Below are 22,393 nucleotides of genomic sequence, written 5' to 3'. Positions count from 1 at the left end.
TCTGATTCACCAAAAATTTAAACTTATATAAAAAACTTATAAAAGTAATTTGCTCATGAACCACACTAAACGGTTTGTGCAGTGTATTTTTGATTCACTAAAAAGAACTGGCTCATGAGAATCATTTGTTTGTGAACCACACTACACTGGTTGTGCTGTATGTTTTTGATTCACTAAAAAGAACTGGCCTTAAGAATAATGTGTTCATGAATCGTAGTACACAGGTTGTGTGACATGTCTCTGATTCACTAAAAAGAACCGGCTCATAAGAGTCATTTGTTTGCAAACCGGACTACAATGTTTGACCTGTATGTTTCTGATTCACCAAAAAAGTCTTATAAGAGACATTAGTTCATGAACCACACTAAACTGTTTGTGCTGTATGTTTTTTATTCACTAAAAAGAACTGGCTCATAAGTGTAATTTGTTTGTGAACCAGACTACACTGCTTGTACTGTATGTTTTTCGTACTACACTACTTATGTGGTATGACTTTGACTCACTAAAAAGAACTGGCTTATAGGAGTCATTTGTTTGTGAACCACACTCCACCGGTTGTGCTGTATGTTTTTGATTCAATAAAACGAACTGGCACATATAAGTAATTTGTTCATGAATCGCAGTACACAAGTTGTGTGGCATATCTTTGACTGACTAAAAGGAATTGGCATGTCTTTGATTCACTAAAAAGAATTGGCTCATAAGAGTCAGTTTTCATGAACCATACTATACGAGTTGTATGGTATGTCTTTGCTTCACTAAAAAAGAAATGGCACATAAGACACACTTGTTTGTGAACTGGACTACACTGGTTGTGCTGTCTGTTTTTGATTCACTAAAAAGAACTGGCTCATAAGAGTCATTTGTTTGCGAACCAGATGACACTGGTTTGCACTGTATGCTTTTTATTTAATTAAAAAAAATTCCAATTAAGAGTCAATGTTTTCAGTGTGAACACAACTCTGAAACAGACATCACATTCATGAACAAGAATCTACTCGGTGTCATTCGTTCAGTTGATTCACAATTATGAACGTGTTAAAAAAAAAGTGTGCAATACTGTATACATATGACCGACTGACCTGTTTCTTGTTGTAGTCTCTGAGTGCCGTCTCAAAACCCTCGGCCAGCCGCTCAAATGCAAGATTCATGTCAGCGGACCACCAGATCTGAGAGGCGGTGAGAACCACCTGAGCCGGCAGCTCCAAGACCCAATGTTCCCGCGAACGTTCCTCATATACGACAACGGCCTCGGCTATGTGCCTCCTCATTCCCTCCCTCATCACATCCTCCAGACACTTCAACCAGAGCTCAACCTGACAGGAAACAGCTCACTCCGTAAGAAATAATCTTTTTTCTTTTTTTTTTCCTATATAATACCATGTTGGCTGGGATATCCTAATTTTTACATTAAAGTTATTTCTACCTGTATGTATATTTCAAAGTGTAACTGGTGTTTATGTAGTTTTAATTAAACCCATATTTAATTAAATAATTGTATTATTTAATTAATTAATTAAATTTAATTAAAATATGTGATTGTATTTAATAGATAAATAATCAACATTTTAACACATTTATATTCATATTTAATAAAATATTTTTACAATTTTTTTTTTTTAAGTTTGCCTTTAACTTTAAAAAAAAAAGTTACAACTTTAATATCCGAGTTTGATTTAATTAGATGCCAGTTTGATTTGAATGTGGGTTTTACCGGCCCAACGCAGTCACACGGTGAATAGAATGGAACATATTCTCCGTCTCTGCTGAACATTCCCACCGCTGCTGTGGCCTTTTCCCCCTCCTTGTCAGAAAACTCCAGATCAGTCATACTGTCAAACAGCTTACCCAGGTGACGGGTAACCTAAAAAGCAATAAAAACCATAAAGCATTGTTTTCACAGAACAATATACTGTACACAGCACCTCTGTGAATCAATCTGCACAGTTATGTATGGTTAAGTACGGGCATATCCGTAGATAATGATATGATTGTGGATGTATTTGCAATTCTTATTATAACCGAGGTTCAATGAGAACAAGATGAAGCACTTTGACCCTGTTCTGGTTGAACGGTTCAGGAGAAAACCTGCACATATGTGGGAGGATCGGCTCAAAGAAGGAGGTGGCCAGGGTCAGAATCAATCCGAGTGTAGAACTTTCATTTTTTTATCGTAATGATATTTCACAGCGAAGCGCTGCCCTTGGAATTATCACTGTGATGATAAAAAAAGTTTAATCATGGAGATAAAGGTTACTGTATGCAAATGAGAAGAAAGATGAGGAAATATGGTACAATGTAAAACACATTTCTGTGAATCTCGGTCACCATTATTACAAATACCAGTAAAGACTGCATACTTTATAGATGACCTGTTTATGGATTACTGTGATACTGAAATGAGCTGTATAATTAGAGATATCTGAAACGAATTAAACTTTCAAACTAATTCAAACTAATAGACAGACTGTTATATGAAGTTAAATGAAGTTAAAGTTAAATGCTAACTAATACAGCAGTACCTGTCTGGGCTGTCTGCCTTTAGAAAGGATGTCCAGTAAGTCTGCTGAAGAGAGGAAATAGAATCGTGGGAAAGCCATTCTCTTGGTCTCCAGGTATTTGGCTAGTGCCTTCTCACATACAGCCAGTCTAGAATGGACAACAGGAAATCAGCAGAATTCTCTATGCATCTCTCTTAAGATAATGTGTAACCGTGTAACAAAGTTCTTAAAAAGAGTTTACTTAAAAAGAGTCAACTTAAATTTTCACAGACCTCCTTTGCAGATCTTCAAGCATCGGAAGAAGATTGGGCTTGTTGGTGGCAGCAATTACATTTTTTGTTTTGCCACTTTTGAACATAAGGTCCTTCACACATCAATACACAAAAGTAAATATATATACAAGTATTTACATACTTGACAAATGCAAGCACACTGCAATGTTTTCATCATTATAACAACATCTTTAATTTAATTTAATTTAAATAATGCCTTGTCCTACTTTTATTTTTTTTTAAATGTATTGTTAGGTACAATATACTTGCTAAACACTTTTGCTGCCATTTAAGTGGGATATGGTTAAGGTTTAATGGTATAGGTAGGTTTAAGGGAGGGTTAAGGAGTCAAAAATGAATTACTGATGAAATTACATGAAGGTATTTTTTTTAAAATATAATTACAATGTTTAAACGTGCATACACAATAAGTGCACTGTATCAAATAAATAATTTAAATATTAGCATGTAGTAGTTAAAGACACTTTAATATTAAACTGGGCCTTAATTTAATTAAATTAATTATTTTCCACTCCATTTTACCAATTTTCTCTATGAATAATCAAATTCAAAATGGTCAAAAGTGGAACGAACATCACTGCAATTGGTACAAGTTTACTTTTAATGTGACCCTGGACCACAAAACCAGTCATAAGGGTCAATTTTTTTAAATTGAGTTTTATGCATCATCTGAAAGCTGAATAAATACGATTCCCATTGATGTATGTTTTGCTAAGATAGGACAATATTTGGCTGAGATACAACTATTTGAAAACCTGAAATCTGAGGGTGAAAAAAAAAAAAATCAAAACTTGAGAAAAATCGCCATTAAAGTTGTCCAAATGATGTTCTAAGCCAGCGGTTCTCAATTCCAGTCCTCGCGTACCCCCGCTCTGCACATTTTGTATGTTTCTCTTATTGCTTCAGACGTTTGTTATATTTGACTGTAAGTGCCCTGCGAAGTGGACATTACCGGATATTCCGCCATGATTCCAGTTTGAATGGAGCGTATATGTTCCATACAAAGGGCATTTAAGTGTGCGAGACGTGAATTTAAATTGTATTTATTTACAGAGGTATATTATGTCCCACTTCACGCTTCTCTAGTAAGTTTCGTATGTGTGTGAAGACGCTGCAGGCAGCGGCGCAGCGCAAATCTGTAAATGAATATTCCGAAGTGAAGTAAACTTCAACGGATTTCCCCTGCTCAGGGAGTAGGAAGCAATGGACACTGTGTAGGGACCATGTCAATCGGAACACAGTTCATGCACGGAGCTCACTTCTAACGAGATCTGAATCAGGTGTGTTAACTAAGAGAGCCATGCAAAACATGCAGAGCGGGGGTACGCGAGGACTGGAATTGAGAACCGCTGTTCTAAGCAATGCATATTAATAATCAAAAATTAAGTATTGATATATTTACGATAGGAATTTACAAAATATCTTCATGGAACATGATTTCTACTTAATATCCTAATGATTTCTGGCATAAAAGAAAAATCGATAATTTTGACACATACAATGTATTGTTGGCTATTGCTACAAATATACCCGTGCTACTTATGACTGGTTTTGTGGTCCAGGGTCACATATATGTTTAATACTATTTAATATAAGATAAATATTATTATATTAATAATTAACTTATTTTACTTGTAGTACTAATATAAACCAGCATTTTTTTTTACATTGCAACTTCAAGGTTACATTTTATCAGTACTTGTGGTCCTTAGGAATTAAACCCATGAGCAAGGCATTGTGTCACTGCTCTTACATACTATACAATTTATAACAATAATTTATTAATCTGTACAGAAAAAAAGACATATCTTGGTTTTATTATGCACTGCATGTTATGTTTAGTTTAATTTCAATAGAATATTTTTTACATATTAACATTTCAAAATGAGCTTAACCAAAAAACCAACTGACCCCTACACTTATCATTCTGAATATCTTTTATGTTCAACAAACCTTTACAAAAATCACATACCTTAACCTTAAAACTTTCCATGCAGGACACCAGTAATCAGTGCATGTGAGATGAATTCAAGCATACCTTAAAGTCAGAATCAATGGAGCTGAACTGATGTGCCTCGTCTGGCAGTTGGTGGAGAATGTCTTCGGAGCCCATGAAGATGCTCTCCAGGTGAGCCCAGGTCCTCTGCACCTCCAGCCACAGCAACAGCACTGAGTCAGCCCGAGTCAGCTGGGCCTGTAGCTCCAACACCTGCCGATGGAAGAACGCCGCCTGCTTACTGTGCAGCAACACCTGCAGTTGCACCTGAGAGAGAAATATATAGAGATGCATATTATCAGCAGCCACCAGGTTGAACAGTTTCTTGTACAGTTTCTTATAGTTATAAATCTATATTATATAAAGTTATCTTATCTATCTTATATCATATATCTTTTATGATCTATAAAACCTAAGTTGGTCCTCCTTAACTGATCCCACTCATCTGTCCGTGATTCAGGCTTCCATTAAGACACAAGAAATTAGCGGCCCACAGTTTTCTAAAATGCCATTGTATGCTTTAAGATATGCCTTCACTGGAATCACTGGAAAAGCCAAATGAGTTAAAATAGTGTCTTATACTTTTGGTAATGGAATTGTACACAAAGTCCAAAGAAAAGAAAATGCATTTTTAGTGAATATATATTGTTTAAAGTGCCCCTATTATGCCACTTTTACGGTTCCTAATATTGTTTTGGGAGTCTCCTACAATAGGATTACATGCATGCAAGGTCAAAAAACGCTTTCGTTTTCTCAAAATATGCATTTAATATCACCTCATTTTCCAGCGATTCTCAAACGATTCGTTCAAAGCAGTTCAAAGATTCAGTCTCTCTAAACTCCTCCTTTCCGTGAGCCTGCTCTGCTCTGATTGGTCAGATGGCCTAGTCTGTTGTGATTGGTCTACGGTGTACAGGTTAGTTAGTTAATTATTTTATTTATTTATTTAAACGGCAAACAATTCATTTAGGTATCTGAACATTTTTTTTTTCCATCAGAGAAAATATAAGCACTGGAATTAGTGTGAATAAAACAGAATAATTAATCTTAGAAAGAAACAATTAGAATTTTAATTGACAGAATAATGATCTTTAAAAAAGCATCATATGACCCCTTTAAAACCTTTATTTCCTATTGTATTACATGCAATTATGTCTGAACTTTTTATTTGTTTTTGATGTTGATGTATTGTTACTGTGTTCATAATGGCAAAATAAACAAATATTAAAAATGATAACAACACTAAAACATTAAAATAACATTAAAAAGATGAATAGTCTACAGCCTAAAGTTCAAATCACATTTGGAGGTGATGAGGCTTGACTCTTGTTAGGCTCGCAAAAAGTAATCCAAAAAATATTTGAGTTTTGGTTTCTCCAGTGCGATGTGCCTGTTGTTTTTGTGTCCATGTTGTGTGCCCTTCTGTTGTCTTTAATGTTTTCAGACATGTGGGTGTAAGGGGGCCGGTTTCGCACAGACGGCAGACTTATTGTGTTTGGCTAGATTTTGGCCCCTACACATACAGCGTGATAACAAAGCCAGCAATGTGTGGTCTCTATAAATCAGACGTGTGAATACAGGCGGCTAACAATTAAAGATCGTTCTCTCGGCATAGTGGGACGGTCTTAGAGAAGGAGATAAAGCCCCCGGCCGCACCAAGCTTATTTTGCCAAGCAACAGCTTGTTAACATTTTCTGATATGCTAAGTGAGCATGCTATCAGTGTAAGATTTGGTTCAAACCATCCAGCTAAATCCATGTGACATTTCAGAGATATTCATACCTGACTGTCCTCCAGACTCTCAATAAGTTCATCACTGCATTTCAGCATTGGTGCAGCGGTACGGTAATGCTCTTCATAGGAAAACTCCATCCGTGTCCACATCTGGCTGATTTCAGTCAAAACCTTTAAGTTAAATGAATAAATCATTACTCTTATTTTCAGAAATGTATCAAAGCAAATAAAGTCTTGTGAGAGATCGAACCTTCTCAGTGGACATCTCTTTGACTGCTCTCCCAACTGTACTGTGCACCACATCTTCATATCTGTGCAGCTGCAAAGCCAGTAAATCCTCAAGAAATGTTTCTTCAGTTAGAGTGAAATCAACCTAAGAGAACAGTATAAAAACATGTGAAAACTAATATTGAACATGAGTAAAAAACGATGAAAGAAATATCACTTGTCATCATTTACTGGCCCGCATGTGGTGTATTGCACTAATAATAATAATAATAATAATGATAATAATAATATTAATAATAAAATATAACAGTTGTTTTGTTGTTGTTGTTGTTATTATTATGATGTTGTCTTCCAGAAAAATATGTAAACATCCCTAAAACAATATACAAATATTTAAGGAGCAAAATGACATGATAGTAAGTGTTGTTTTCAGCAAAATTTAACAAACATTTTGTGAGGCTATCTCATATAAAAAATCAGATTTTTTGAATTTGAATTTTGAATTAAGTAATAAAATGAAGAATGAAAAGTAAAAATGAAAGTAAATGTATATTTTTTTTAAATGTTTAGAAATTTTTACTGAAAAACAAGACAATGTCTGATGAAAGTCACATGACCGAAAGTTGTATTAAAATATTATTTGCAAGCTATAGCAGTGTGCAGGATTCATGTATACCTTTTTAATATATTTTTACAGTAAACTGAACACAAATAAAAAGTTTAGCAGAATGCTGAAGTTGTTTTTTACTAGTGCTGTCGAATGATTAATCGCATCCAAAATAAAAGTTTTTGTTTACATAATATATGAGTGTGTACTGTGTATATTTATTATGTATATATAAATACACACACATTCAGTATATACATGCATGTGTTTGTATTTATATATACATAATAAATATACACAGTACACACTCATATATTATGTAAACAAAAACTTTTATTTTGGATGCGATTAATCGTGATTAATCGTTTGACAGCACTACTTTTTACATACAAAAGAAGTTAATCAACCTCAAAAATGTTCAAGGAAAGAAAAAAAAACCTGACTTAGAATAATGTAAAGATAAAGTAAATAATAAAATTGCTAAAAAAAAAAAAAAACTTTAATTGTTTAAAACTAACATTTTACCATGAGTGGTAAAGGTTTGTTTAATCTACACATTTGAAATAGTTCATAAAATACAGTACAGTAAATATGTTTTCCAGTCTCTAAGATAAATAGCATTTCTATTGCACATTTGCCACCCTCTTTCTCACCCGAGTAGTCCTGACCAGCTGGGCCCAGTGTCTGTCTCTCATGGCCGGGTTCAGCAGCTCTGTCACAGCCCTCAGAGAAGCCAACAGATCCCTGAGCACACAGTCCAGACTCACATACACGTCCCAAACACGGGCCTCTTTATCAAGAACCCACATTTCCTGGACAGACATGAAGTCAGATGTTAGAAACACACAGAGCTGATAGACAAGTACTAAAAACCCTTCCAAAAAATATACATTTTGGTGCTTTCTAGGACATTGAAAGAAGCATTCTTACTTTTGTAAACCTCCTCAGCTCTGTCTCCATTTGTTCTACATTGATCTCTCTCCATATTGTTCCTGTCCATTCTGCTATACTGCACTGTGAGGACACAGCATTAAGTTAAGTGGACACTTCAAGCAAAACTGAAAGCTCAAGTATTTTATTTTGGGTAAAAATGAAATCACCACCTGAGCGCAAAGCAGCAGATCCCAGAGCTGTTTCAAAACAGCAATGTCTCTCTGACAGAGCCTGAGCTGCTTAGTATCAGGGCTGCTCACTTCAAACAGCTTACAGGACTCCTGGAGATCTGCGTTTTCTTCCTCTAAACCTAGCATCTCCCTGTGACACTAACAAGCACAGCATAAACAAAAGGTCAATGTATGTAATGAATGAAAATTACTTGTGTGGTATGATGGTTTGTTTGAATTAGAATCAATAATCAGTTACTTTATCCAGGCGAGCATATGGTTTCTCTGTGTTGTACTGGAGAGGAGCTTCTCTTTTAAACCTTTCTCGAAACTGACTCAGCTTTTTCTGTGAAGAGACATGAATCAGCAAAAACATAAGCATATTTATCCTTAAGTTGCAATAAAAACCTTCAGACTTTTAAACCTAAAAACATTTCATTTTGCTTAAATAATTGAAAGTTTACAGTTGAATCACTATTAAGCCATCAGCAAATGAGAACCTCACCTCAAAGGCCACACACTTCCTGCGGATAACAGCCACCTCTGCAGTATGAAGAGGAGCAACCTCATGTTTCAATGTCCAGGCCAACTTCTTCATGTTGTTCCACTTCTCTGGCAACTCCTGATACGGTTAAATACATTACAGTTGAGTAAACGTTCTTCATCCAGAACATTTTAGTAATGCAAGTAATGCAAGCATATTAAAATTCTGGGAAAAATAATAAACTGCTAATTATTTAGATGACATGGCCAATGCTAAAAACTTTAATCAATCATTTTAAATCCTACAAGTGAATTTAGGCATCACAATAATACAATGTACAGTACGAAAGACTGATATTCATGTAGAAATTTGCTAAATAGTATTATCTTCTAATATTTTCTATCATAATCATATATACTGTATGTATATGTATATATATATATATATATATATATATATATATATAAAATTGACTTCTCACTTAAAATATTATTCAAATGATTATATAATTTGTGCTGGGGAAAAAAAACTTTTACTTGTGGTCTCAGACTTTTGGGAAAAAATATTAATTTTTCATATATTTTAATTAAAATTAATTTCGAGATTTGTATTGTGAAGTAAATGGATAACTTCACTCTCGTTCAAAATGTTTGGGTTTGTAAGTTGTTGTTTTTTTAAGTCTCTTATGCTCATCAACGCTGCATTTATTTGATCTAAAATACAGTAAAACAGTAATGTTGTTACAGTTGAAAATAACTGGCTTGTATTTCAATATATTGCTAATAAATGTAATTTATTCCTGAATTTTCAGAAACCATGATACACTTTTTTCAAGGTTCTTTGATGAAAAGAAATTTCAAAAGAACAGCATTTCTATCATAACTCTTTGAAGATTTTAGCATGGTAATGGGTATGACAATGTTAAACACTGATGCGGTGCTGTGAGTATTGAAGACATACTGCTGCTGCACAAGTAGCGTATATTATAACCCGTAGCAGATCTATACAAGTGGAGCTGGGGAAGGTGGAGGGTTTCAGAGTAAATCTGAAAGTGCACTGCAAAATGCTCTAGTGGATGCTAACCAGCCATTTAAATGTAAAGCAGCAAGCTTATTGGCTGCGTATACACCATGAACCAATCAGCTTGTGCCAAGTAGTTTAATACTGTGATTATCATCAGTTTGCATTAATGACCCATCAGCCAGAAAGAGTTTTATGACAGAACTTGGCATTTATTTGAATTTTTTTTTTTTTTGTAAAAATAACTTTACTGTGACTTTTGATCCATTTAAGGCATCCTTGCTGAATGAATATCTCTCTCTCAAAAAAAAAAAAAATTTTGACCCCAAAATTTTAAATGGTAATGTAGATGCAAAGCAGACATAACTTTACAAAAAAAGGTCATGACAAAACATACACAAAGTTACACAAAGATGACATCCTTAAAATGGCCGTCTCTTTACATAATTCCCGTTTCATAGTTAGTCTTAAGAGCTGTCAAATACTCTCACCTCAAGCTGCATGTGAACACACTCAGGTAGGGTTTCTCCATACTGCTCCAGAAGATTGACCACATCAATGACAGGCTCAAAAAGCTGGTCTGTACTAGTCTGCCTGTCTCTGATCTCCAGCAGGTAACCCATCACCTGCACAAGAGCCTGGTAGTCTCCACCGCACAACGGCTCTTTAAGCCTGGATTCCGCCCGGAGCATGAAATCCTCGAGTTCACCAATACTGAACAAAACCAAGATCACAAACCAGCAAAAAATCGATTACTTTTATTGACTAAGAAAAGCATTTGGAGTTTGGAGGAAAATTGGGACATTAAAGGGGTCATATGACGTTGCTAAAAAGAACATTATGTTGTGTATTTGGTGTAATGCAATTGTGATTGGCTGAATACCTCAAGCGTGTGACGGAAATGTTACGCCCCTTACCATACTGTGATGCCATCTCCCAGCACGACGAGACAACACCAATAAAACCCATTACAAACGAGGCATAATTACTGATTATAATGACTTGTACTGTCTTTTTACGCATTGCGTTGCGTATTGCGCAGCGTAAACATAAAACCATGTCTGCATTTGTGATCGGAGAAACGACAAACAACAAGCGCTACTCTACACTGCTCAAAACTCGCGTTTGAATCGTCAGTGGCAAATTCTTTAAATATAAAAAATGTACTTACAGGCTGTGAGTCAGAAGCTCCAGACTGTCCTTGCAAAGTTGGAACTGCCCAACTTTATTGAAACAGCCTTTGTGCACAGAAGCATTGTAGGCTACTCTCCCAGGAAACAGTCCTCGTGGAGGGCGTGGACAAGTCTTAACTTTTATAAAGAATATCTCTTTGAGTTTGAGACTTTAGTCTTTGCAACTTTAGGGATCTTATCTATGCACGAACAGCTTGTAACACTACAAAGAGAAAGGAAAATTTGAAATTGCATCATATGACCCCTTTAAAATGTGATTTTTCTAGGTAATTACGGAAGGGGCTCTCACCTGCCGGTAACATAAGACATCAGGTGCTCTTTAAACATCCAGCTCCATTTTTTGATTATGTTTAAAAGACTCATCTTGAACGAACGGATATCCACTCTAAACCAACCGTCAAGCACCTGCCAGTCCTCCAAACGGCTGACCTCTGCATACACTTCTTCATAATGAGTCATCTGTTGTGAAAGGAGACAACTTACTAATAATATGACAAACGTTTCTTACTACTACCGGAAAACAGGTATCTATATCCATTTAGATGTATTTAATGCGGAATTAATACTGTGTTCAAAACCTGATATACAAGAAGAAACATTAAAAGCTGTATAGTTTCACCTGTTCCTTGAATTGTGTTGTGGTGGGAGGATTTTCTGGAAATGCATCTTCTCCATAGGCTTCCACCTCTTCAGCTGTCAGTGCATGACCATAGAGGAGGAACTGCCTGAGAAATTCAACCCTGTCATCAAGCCACAGGGGACTGTAGCGGATAAGTGTGTCCTGGTATTGCAAGGCTTTCTTCATGACTTCATCAACTTTCTCCATCACTTCATGTCGGAGATCTATTAGGTCTAACATGTCCTCGATGTCAGCCTAAACAACGTATGAAGGAAAATATGAAATAGTATTTGTATATGTACCAAAAAAACTACTGCAAAATCAGAAATAAAGAGAGAGAGCAGGGATACAAATGTCTGAGATCACTTAGTAAAAATAAGTGTACCAATTAATATATGTAACCAATATGTTATATTAATTTATTTTATATTTATTTGTAATATTTATCCATTTTTTATATTAAAAAAATAATAATTTTAACTAAAATAATAATAATAATTCCTCAAAATGTGTTACATGCCCCTTTTTTCTATAAAGGCAGCATGCACTCGACCTGGCATACTGTTTATGGCACAATTTCTAATTCATTCATGTTTCAAATTGGTATGAACCCTATTTATTCCTCCCAGCCAGTTATAGTCACTGAACGAGTGCCTTGTTGTTCCTTCACAATGAGGCACCAAGTCACTTTCCAAAACCTTCACCCTCTCCACTCCTCTCTGTTAGAATGAACAGTTTACCTCCACCTGAACTGCTGAAACCATAGAAACTTTCAAAAAAGCTGAAGACACACCTTTTCCGTCATCACTCCACAAACTTAAAACAAAGCAACTGCAAAAAAAAGAAAAAAATCCTCTTCTTTCTCTTCTCTCCGTTTCTCCTCTGCTACAGCTTGTTTCCTAATCTAGCTTTCTGTAAAACTTTGCATACTGTGAATATGTTTGGCTCTGTTTCAAATCACTTATGCGCCTCTATTGTAAGTCATTTGTGACCCTGGACCACAAAACCAGTCATAAGGGTCAATTATTCGAAATTGAGATGTACACATCATCTGACCGCTGAATAAATAAGCTTTCCATTGATGTGTGGTTTGTTAGGATACGACAATATTTGGCCGAGATACAACTATTTGAAAATCTGGAATCTGAGGGTGCAAAAAAATCTAAATATTGAGAAAATCGCCTTTAAAGTTGTCCAAATGAAGTTCTTAGCAATGCATATTACTAATCAAAAATTAAGTTTTGATATATTTATGGTAGGAAATTTACAAAATATCTTCATGGAACATGATCTTTACTTAATATCCTAATGATTTTTGGCATAAAAGAAAAATCAATCATTTTGACCCATACAATGTATTTTTGGCTATTGCTACAAATATACCCCAGCGACTTAAGACTGGTTTTGTGGTCCAGGGTCACATTTTGGATAAAAGTGTCTGCTAAATGCACAAAAATAAATATATTTCCAGGTATCAATTTTATTTTGAATCGCATATTTTCAATGTGACCTCAGATATTTGGAAGCCACTCTAAATTAATTAACTGTGAATACCTGGTAGTCCTTCACGCTTAGGTGAGGTGCCACCCTCTTCACCTGAGCAGACATCTTGAACACAACTCCTAGTAATTCTTCCACCAATTCATAAAGTCCATCGCCACCATCTCGATCCAGAGACGGTTTAAACTTAATCTCGGATCCCATCAGTAGCATTTGAGCCTCAAACAAGGGAGCCTGCCTCACTGACCCCTCCATATTCTCAATGAAAAACTCCAGAGAAGTTGAGACAGCACTGAAAAACCCCTCCACCACCATGTCATCTACATACTCCAAGTAGGCCTTCCATGCATCTGAAGAACTATCCGCTGCAAAAAGGATCACGTTCTCCTGGGAAAGAAACAAGAAAACAGGAATGTTAAGAGAAATATGATGTAGCAAAAAAATCTATAAAAAGACACTTCCACACCTGTAACAAGTTATGGATAGTTTCTCCATCTTTCCTGAGATTGCTGTAGCATTTTGCCATTCTTCCTGCTTTATCATCCAGTTGTAGTGACGATTCTTTCTTATGGTCTTTTCTGCAGAACATTGGCTGTTTGCTCCATCCATTCATCAGAACTTCCATCATCTCAATATTGTCTTTAGTTGTTTGTAGTCTTCTCTCCAGCCGGTAGACAGTGTCCTTCAGTGTGCAGATGTAGTTCCAGCAGTTCTGGTCTTGCCATGTAAGCTCAGTTTCTGCTCGATGGATTTGCTGGTCAACAGTCTCCATCTCCTCTTTCATAAGAGGAGACTCCACTTCAAGAGTTGTCTGTTTCACCTTGTTATACCACTGCACCAGTAAATGTAGGCTCCCAAGGTTCTAATGGAGATCAGGTAAAGTACTCATATTCATGCCATAGAATATAAAAACCAAATTTAACTGATACCAAACAAACTAAGCATTTCCTAACCTTAAAGAACATCTTTCTATTTTCATACACCTTCATAGCAGCAGAAGGGATGTTCGTCTGATTAAGGATTTCCAGGTGTTTCACGTCCTTGAGCACAGCAATCAACTAAGGTGAAAAAATTCAGTATTATGCAAATGAATACACTGACAGATTCCTCAAAATTAGTCGCTTTAACAATTTAAATGAATGCCTTATGCTGTTATAGATTTTAAACACACTACATTTATGTTCTTCACCTCTTGATTGACGTTTACTGACAGCAGGTCAGTGCTGGGATCTCTTTTGATTAGGGGCTGATCCAGGTTCATCTGGCAGACCTGGTTAATATTGCCACACCAGCTCAAATAGACCTGATTCTCATACTCATCTAAATGAGAGGACATCTCCAGGTACTTAAGATAGACCAGTTCCATTTCCGCTCCTTCGATACTCCTGTAATATAAGTGCACCATCATCTTTCATTATTTGCATTAAAGAAAAGAGAAAACTACAACAATCTCAATAGAATTTAAAACACTTACATATCCAGAACAAACTGAAAGTTGTTCCAAGGGATTTGAATTCTGTCTCTAAGCATTTTTGCCCACTTCAGACAACCTGTCATAGCAGGCATGTTCTTGCTCAAATGCAGTTTGTTCCTCTTTTTCTGGAATTAAATGAGGAATTAAACAAGGTCCTCTTTGTACAAGAACAAAAATCTGTTGAAAAACAACTACTTTACCTGCTCAAGATGAGAATCAAACAGGTGTTTGCATCTGTCCAGCTCATCTGCAAAAAGCTGAATCACTTTGGAGAAATTAGGAATAAACATTTCCTTTATGATGTCTCTTTCCAAAAGGGGTTTGAGCACAGCAACCAGCTTCAAACATACAGATTAAAAGGTTATATAGGTTTGGCTATTTTACAGTGCCTTGCGGAAGTATTCATACCCCTTCATTTTTTTTCTCATTTTGTTATGTTGCAGCCTTATGTTAAACTGCTTTAAATAACTTCTATTTTAAATACAACAAAACGTGTAAAAAAAATAATAAAAAATGAAGGGGTATGAATACTTTTGCAAGGCACTGTATGCTTTTTCATTTGAACTAAATCTGTCTCACCAGAATTGCTTACTTTGAAAACTGATTCCAATCCTGAACAATCTTGAAAGGCAAGGCACAAAATACTGGACAGCTGTCGATCAAAGTCTGCAACTCTTTCTTGGAAACTTGAAAAGTCTTTTTCGAAATCCTTTACACGAAATGTAAAATTTAAGAAAATTAATTATTTAAAATGTGTTTCCTAAGTTAAATACTGAATATAATATTCTATCCTGGTCAAAAAAGTTTTAACAATTCATATAAAGTATAATTAATTCCTTTACAATCATGTGTATTAGATTAACAATGTGCTGAACAATATAGGCTGATATTTAAATAATTTTTCATAATGACATATTAGGTTTTAAACATTACTATAAAGGTGTTACCAAAAACATTTAGGCCTACATGACAAACAGAACAAAAATTAGGATTTATGGGAACAATTAAGCCTTTGAGAAGGTTGCCAAATATCAGGCATGTTGTATCCAAACATACCCTATATTTACAAGAAAGCCCCAGGAACTCCATAAATAACTGAACTATGGCAACTATAAAAAACAGTGAGAGTTATATCTGCTATTGTACCAAACACTCATATACCACATTATCTACGCTGACATATTCAGTGAGGCATTATTATCATATTATCAGACATCAAGTTGTTTAAAGTGCCCCTATTATGGGTTATGAAAGGTTCATATTTTGCTTTAGGGAGTCCCCAACAACAGGTTGACATGCATGCAAGGTCAAAAAAACTTTCATTTTCTTATAATATGCATTTATTTTTTTGTTACCGGGGAAACAGCTATTTTACCGCTCCAAAAGCGGCACCTATAATGGCAAAGAATGAATTTGCATTTTCATTCAAACCAACGCGAGAAGTCAAGTTTTCCCAGGTCTGCGTGCACAACAAGTGGGCGGGCAATATGCTAATGTTTCATGTTGACGTCAACATGAAACGTTGGACGTCATCGTAACGACCTCGCGATAATGTTCGGGGATTGACTGTGGACTACATTTCCCACAATTCCATTCACTCGCTTCATCCATCGACGCAAGCGTGTTAGTGCTTCAAAGTTAGATTTTTTAAAAGTCTCTTATGCTGCAAGGCCAAATTTATCTGATCAAAGATATAGTAAAAACAGCAATTCTGTAAAATATTACAGCAATTTAAAACAACCTTTTCCTTCTTTTTTTTTTTTTAGTAAAAATATATTTATTCCTGTGATGGCAAAGCTGAATTTTGAGCATTAACTCTTCAGTGTCACTTTTTCTGTCTTTCTTCCCTGTTCTTTATAAATCATTATAAATCAGAGCTCAAGAAACATGTCTTATCATCAGTGTTAAAAACGGTTGTTTTGTTTAAAGTGCCCCTATTATGGTTTATGAAAGGTTCATCTTTTGGTTTTGGGAGTCCCCAACAACAGGTTGACATGCATGCAAGGTCAAAAAAACTTTCATTTTCTTATAATATGCATTTATTTTTTTACCTTATTTGCTCAACGACTCCCAAACGATTCGCTCAATGATTCATTTTTCTAAACCCCTCCTTTGCGTGACACTATTCTGCAGTGATTGGTCCGATTGGTCAATTTCATTTCCATTTCATCATGCCTGTAATGCCTGATAAAGCAGGGTTTGTGAGGCAGTGCTGCTTTGTGTGCAGCGTTACCGGGGAAACAGCTATTTTACCGCTCCAAAAGCGGCACCTATAATGGCAAAGAATGAATTTGCATTTTCATTCAAACCAACGCGAGAAGTCAAGTTTTCCCAGGTCTGCGTGCACAACAAGTGGGCGGGCAATATGCTAATGTTTCATGTTGACGTCAACATGAAACGGCTTGGGATTCGTTTTAAAAATGACTCGTTGAAATGATTCAGAGTCGACTCTTTCTTTTGAGAGACAATGACTTTATATACAGTGCACTTTCAGATTTAAAACTTTGCAGGATGCTTTCATTCACTTAGAGCTATGTTACACACTGCATGAAAGGTAATTTTCAAAAATCCATAATAGGGGCACTTTAAGCTACCATTAAAAATATGTGTTTCTATATTATTATCATATTATCAGACATCAAGTTGTTTAAAGTGCCCCTATTATGGGTTATGAAAGGTTCATATTTTGCTTTAGGGAGTCCCCAACAACAGGTTGACATGCATGCAAGGTCAAAAAAACTTTCATTTTCTTATAATATGCATTTATTTTTTTACCTTATTTGCTCAACGACTCCCAAACGATTCGCTCAATGATTCATTTTTCTAAACCCCTCCTTTGCGTGACACTATTCTGCAGTGATTGGTCCGATTGGTCAATTTCATTTCCATTTCATCATGCCTGTAATGCCTGATAAAGCAGGGTTTGTGAGGCAGTGCTGCTTTGTGTGCAGCGTTACCGGGGAAACAGCTATTTTACCGCTCCAAAAGCGGCACCTATAATGGCAAAGAATGAATTTGCATTTTCATTCAAACCAACGCGAGAAGTCAAGTTTTCCCAGGTCTGCGTGCACAACAAGTGGGCGGGCAATATGCTAATGTTTCATGTTGACGTCAACATGAAACGGCTTGGGATTCGTTTTAAAAATGACTCGTTGAAATGATTCAGAGTCGACTCTTTCTTTTGAGAGACAATGACTTTATATACAGTGCACTTTCAGATTTAAAACTTTGCAGGATGCTTTCATTCACTTAGAGCTATGTTACACACTGCATGAAAGGTAATTTTCAAAAATCCATAATAGGGGCACTTTAAGCTACCATTAAAAATATGTGTTTCTATATGACTTGTTGTTATCTTATGGCTGATTCTAATATATCCCAAGCAAGAAATACACTCCATGATGTAACCATACCAGAGAAGTCAAATCGAGTGGATTGTATTCTTGATCCTTTATGGCTTTGCAAAGCTGAAGAAACTCTGCATATATTCGAGAGACCTGCTCAGTGTAAACCCTTCCTCTGAGACCTCCAAAAACCAGCTTCTCCAACCTTTGGAACTCCAGCATAGTGGAGAAAAGGGCCTGGAAAACAATCATTTTTCAAAATGTTACGGTCTCACAAAAATTTAAGTAAAAAGAACATTATTACTCACATAAATAAAACTGAATTGTGGCTGAAAGTGAAAGTGTATATGATCCCTTCAAAAGATGTACTACTTACCTTCAACTGTAAAACACGAGCCAAGAAGCCATCAAATCGAGTAAAAACAAGAGCTGAAGGGAAATCCCAGCACTTTGGTGTACAATAATGACTGGCCAACGCAGCCACCTTCTGTCTGTATGTCTTGACCGTTTCCCTGACACACCTGAAAACTCCCACCACAGTCTGTAACTTCTCCAAACCATCTTCAGTCTCTGCTCTCAGCAGCTGCTCTGCACGGAGATATGAAGTGGCCTAGATGGAGCAAAGATTGACGTTTTGGTTACAAGAACAAAATTTTAATCTCTATTCTAATTCTACTCTCCATTTCCCTGAATAGAACTTACAATTAATACATGGCTGCTCTCCCAAATAGATAAATAGTAAAAGATTTTTAATTGATTGATTCATGGTTAAATTGCGCATAGGACTGCCCATACGGTGAACAAAAATAGCAATAAAATAAAATAAATAAATACATATATTTTAAAATTGAAAAAATATTTCATGTCAACCTTCATATAATAACATTCATATAACATATTGAAATATATTTCAAAATGTATTTCAGGAGCAAAAGAAAACACAAACAAGACATACAAAATAATGCCCAAATATATATATATATATATATATATATATATTTAAGCACATTTATTTTGAAACATATTTTAGCAAATATATTTTTGGACATTTTTTTGTATATTTTGAAATCGATTTAAAACATATTTTACTAATAATTTTTGGGGGGTATGGGTGTCCATGACAAAAGGAAAGGAAAAACATGATAAAAATCTAGTTCCAGGAAATGTATTTTTTGTATTCATGTTGATTTTATATGATTGAATGACTCTTTAGTCATGTGGTGTAACCATCAAGTAAAATGTACTACGTAAAACTATGTAAAATTTATGTTTTTCTTAGACCTTGAATACATGTGAGTGTATCATTATTTTCAAATGTTTCGTTTTTAATTTTTTTTCCAAATATCATGAATTATTAATTCAGAAATATAATTTCATTTTTGGAGGAGTCGCTCCACGTGACATTTTACAACCTAAACTAACCTTGCCTTGTCATAAAAGGCTAAATTATCTGTTATCTTAAGAGACTTGTTCACCTTGACACAGTTATGAGCGGGTTTCTGCATGTTCGTCGCACCACATGACTGATTTGGCAACCGAACATTTTCAAATAACACACACTAAGCATAAATTAGAAGATTGTCACATATGTCATACCTGCCGAATGAAAAGGTTGCAGAGCTCCTGCAGCAGAGCAACGATGCGAGCAGGTGAACGATAGAATGAACAGTGAGTCCAGACCAGAAATATAAGATGAAAGACTGGTGGAATGAGTGTATGGAAGGATGAGAACTCATCCTCCTCCAGTTGAGACAGCAATGATCTAAGAGGTTGAAGGTGAAGATCTATAGCTCTGGCTTCCTGCAAAGCTGAGAGACAAATACACATAATTGATAACTAGGCAAAATATTAACAGAATGGTATTATGTAGTAGGAAGAACAGTAGAAAACTCAACTGTATTATTAATTAAATGTATTGGGAAAATCACGTGCCTTACCATCAAAAACAGCCTCTGTCAGAGCTTTGAATGATGGGAAATAACTGCTGTCTATAATTTCCAGAATCCTCATCATTTTCTGAACACAAGGATTCTGTAGCTGAGATTTACAGAGATTTAGTACACTATCAAACATTTCTGCTTGCTTATACACCATGAAATGTTTGTTTCTGGACGAACCTGTTCATGAATACTCTGCATGTTCGTTTTCCTGGATCTCCAGTAGTCAAGTTCAGCTTTTGGTCCAGGGTTCAATCCTGTCACAATCAAGTCAGCAGAATCTGCTCTTAAGACTTTATGGATCATGTGCATCCAGCTGATGACCATGGACTCAATTGCATGTATCATGGCTCTGTTGCGACTGTCTTGCCTTGTTTGAAAATTAGAAATTGATTGTTGTTTTAGTCAAAACGAAGACACTTCATGCTTTTTAATCTTACTCTATGAGGATTAATAAGTGAGTCAGACTACAAGACAATAACCAGAAAAAAATACAACATATTAGTTAATCTTAAGTCAAAACTAAGATTTTAGACAGAATTAGGTTTTTAGAAATAGTGTTTGAAAGTCTGATTTAGTTTGGTTGGTAAGATTTTTTTTAAATGTTTTTGAAAGTCTCTTATGCTAGCCAAGGCTGTGTTTATTTAATTAAAAATACATTAAAAACAGTAATATTGTGAAACATTGTTACAATTTAAAATAATTGTTTTCTATTTTAATATATTTTAACATGATTTATTTATTCCTTTTATGTCATATCAGAATTTTCAGCATGCAGTACTTAGTGTTCAAGAAACATTTTTTTATTATCAATGTTAATAATATTTATCATTTATATTTTATCTTATATTTTATATATGAAAATGCACATCTTTACTGCCACTTTTGATCAATTCAATGCATCCTTGCTATATAAAAGTAGAAATATCTTCCAAAAAAAAAACGTACTGACTCCAAACCATTGAATGGTGTTGTATGTTATTCCCAAACAAACAAAAAAACATTCATACAGTGTGATCGTTGTCTCTTGACACAGCTCTATCCATTCTCTGATGGCAGGAACAGGAAGGACGGTTTTGCCATTATACTGTCCCCTCACCACGGTGACCTTGCTTTGCAAATTCTCTATGTGTTGCGTCACATCCTGTGATATTATATTCGGCCACATTTGGTGATTCTTCTTGTTCAACAGAAGCGGCAGACAGACCTTGATGCAAAATATTGACAAATTTTACAGGCATTTTTACAGGCTGATGACCAAGGACTCAACTGCATGCATAACACCAGTGTTTAACACTGTAAATTATATGTTCAAATTGTATACGTCTATTCACTTCTGCTCAATAAAGAAAAGAAAAGAAAAGAAAAGGAGGGCGTTCCTGCTAATATTCAGTTCTGTTGTGTATTTTATTTACTTTTTTGACAGCAAATCAAACAGTTGTGGACTTTGGAGTCTATAAGTGTTCATTACCTTCTCCATGGTGTCTAACAGCTGTGGCAGAAAGGAGGGTGACAGCACCCCAAAGAGTAAAGAACTCCTACAGGTTTCTGGCAGGATGGGGGAATTTCCTTTTCTGAGAATGTAAACTTTCTTGTCTTTAGAGAGATTACAAACCTAAAGTGTACACATAAAACAACGGGTTATTGTTGCTGTATAGTATTAAAGGAACACACCTGTGGTGGTCTATGATTTTGCATGCATTCAACAGGCCTATATGTAAACACAAGGCCTTTTTGCTCACTTACCTCTGGAGAAACAGTTGGAGCACTGGACGCTGTCACGCTGAAAAATAACAGTCTAATACGCGCTTCGAAAAACGTTGTAAAAAGCATTTTATTTTTTTCAACATTGACAAATTTTTCCCACGCATCAGTTTTGAGTTTGAGCATGCGGCAGAGTATCTCGCCTAAATACTGCACCCTGGGGTCTTCGGAAAACGCCGTTTCTTCCTCTTCTGACATGTTTGATGTCCTTGTGGAACAGACGCAAACTGTCCAAAACTTAAAAGAAACGTGGAACGCAATCAGTGCCACGTGTTTACATATTGCGCGCTCAGCTTCGTGCACGCTGAAGAGATTTCATTCAGAGAAAGTGCAAAAAGGGGCGGTTCAGCGTCCAGTTGCCTTGGTTTCCATCCAACATGTACCCCTCCACCCAGGCCAGATACTATTGGAGTCATGACCAAAATGTTTGTTCCACCTGTTAACAGCAGCGATTAAATTAATAAAGTCAATTTTACTTAGTAGAAGACCAAACTCGCACGCTTTAATGTTCACAAAGTTTTCCAAAAAGTTATTTAAAAAATTTGTTACATTCTCAAGAATTCACTGATTCTCGCACTTCCACCATTCCACATCTG

The 22,393-nt window shown here is 35.7% G+C and overlaps 1 protein-coding gene across 1 annotated transcript in view; it reads right to left on the bottom strand.

The window, feature by feature from the left end:
- Positions 1 to 22,109, bottom strand: part of LOC107743202 (dynein heavy chain 11, axonemal) — an 85,670-nt gene extending 63,561 nt beyond the window's left edge. The window contains exons 1-30 of the mRNA XM_016556346.1: positions 21,780 to 22,109; positions 21,505 to 21,648; positions 21,044 to 21,240; positions 20,214 to 20,403; positions 20,034 to 20,133; positions 19,693 to 19,904; positions 18,473 to 18,706; positions 18,166 to 18,333; positions 15,345 to 15,461; positions 14,953 to 15,090; positions 14,753 to 14,877; positions 14,468 to 14,663; positions 14,232 to 14,336; positions 13,745 to 14,140; positions 13,333 to 13,665; positions 11,779 to 12,033; positions 11,449 to 11,618; positions 10,458 to 10,680; positions 8,968 to 9,084; positions 8,722 to 8,808; positions 8,463 to 8,621; positions 8,290 to 8,373; positions 8,013 to 8,171; positions 6,775 to 6,897; positions 6,573 to 6,695; positions 4,833 to 5,057; positions 2,774 to 2,865; positions 2,523 to 2,649; positions 1,715 to 1,864; positions 1,083 to 1,316 (exon numbers count right to left, since the gene is read on the bottom strand). Of these exons, the coding sequence (XP_016411832.1) occupies positions 1,083 to 1,316; positions 1,715 to 1,864; positions 2,523 to 2,649; positions 2,774 to 2,865; positions 4,833 to 5,057; positions 6,573 to 6,695; positions 6,775 to 6,897; positions 8,013 to 8,171; positions 8,290 to 8,373; positions 8,463 to 8,621; positions 8,722 to 8,808; positions 8,968 to 9,084; positions 10,458 to 10,680; positions 11,449 to 11,618; positions 11,779 to 12,033; positions 13,333 to 13,665; positions 13,745 to 14,140; positions 14,232 to 14,336; positions 14,468 to 14,663; positions 14,753 to 14,877; positions 14,953 to 15,090; positions 15,345 to 15,461; positions 18,166 to 18,333; positions 18,473 to 18,706; positions 19,693 to 19,904; positions 20,034 to 20,133; positions 20,214 to 20,403; positions 21,044 to 21,240; positions 21,505 to 21,648; positions 21,780 to 21,995 (5,199 nt within the window). The 5' untranslated portion in view covers positions 21,996 to 22,109. The remainder of the gene's footprint in view (positions 1 to 1,082; positions 1,317 to 1,714; positions 1,865 to 2,522; positions 2,650 to 2,773; positions 2,866 to 4,832; positions 5,058 to 6,572; positions 6,696 to 6,774; positions 6,898 to 8,012; positions 8,172 to 8,289; positions 8,374 to 8,462; positions 8,622 to 8,721; positions 8,809 to 8,967; positions 9,085 to 10,457; positions 10,681 to 11,448; positions 11,619 to 11,778; positions 12,034 to 13,332; positions 13,666 to 13,744; positions 14,141 to 14,231; positions 14,337 to 14,467; positions 14,664 to 14,752; positions 14,878 to 14,952; positions 15,091 to 15,344; positions 15,462 to 18,165; positions 18,334 to 18,472; positions 18,707 to 19,692; positions 19,905 to 20,033; positions 20,134 to 20,213; positions 20,404 to 21,043; positions 21,241 to 21,504; positions 21,649 to 21,779) is intronic.
- Positions 22,110 to 22,393: the final 284 nt, after the last annotated feature.

Source organism: Sinocyclocheilus rhinocerous, unplaced genomic scaffold (genome assembly GCF_001515625.1).
Source record: "Sinocyclocheilus rhinocerous isolate Xijiao unplaced genomic scaffold, SAMN03320098_v1.1 scaffold946, whole genome shotgun sequence".
Taxonomy (NCBI): Eukaryota; Metazoa; Chordata; class Actinopteri; order Cypriniformes; family Cyprinidae; genus Sinocyclocheilus; species Sinocyclocheilus rhinocerous.
This window is presented reverse-complemented; position numbering and strand designations above follow the sequence as displayed.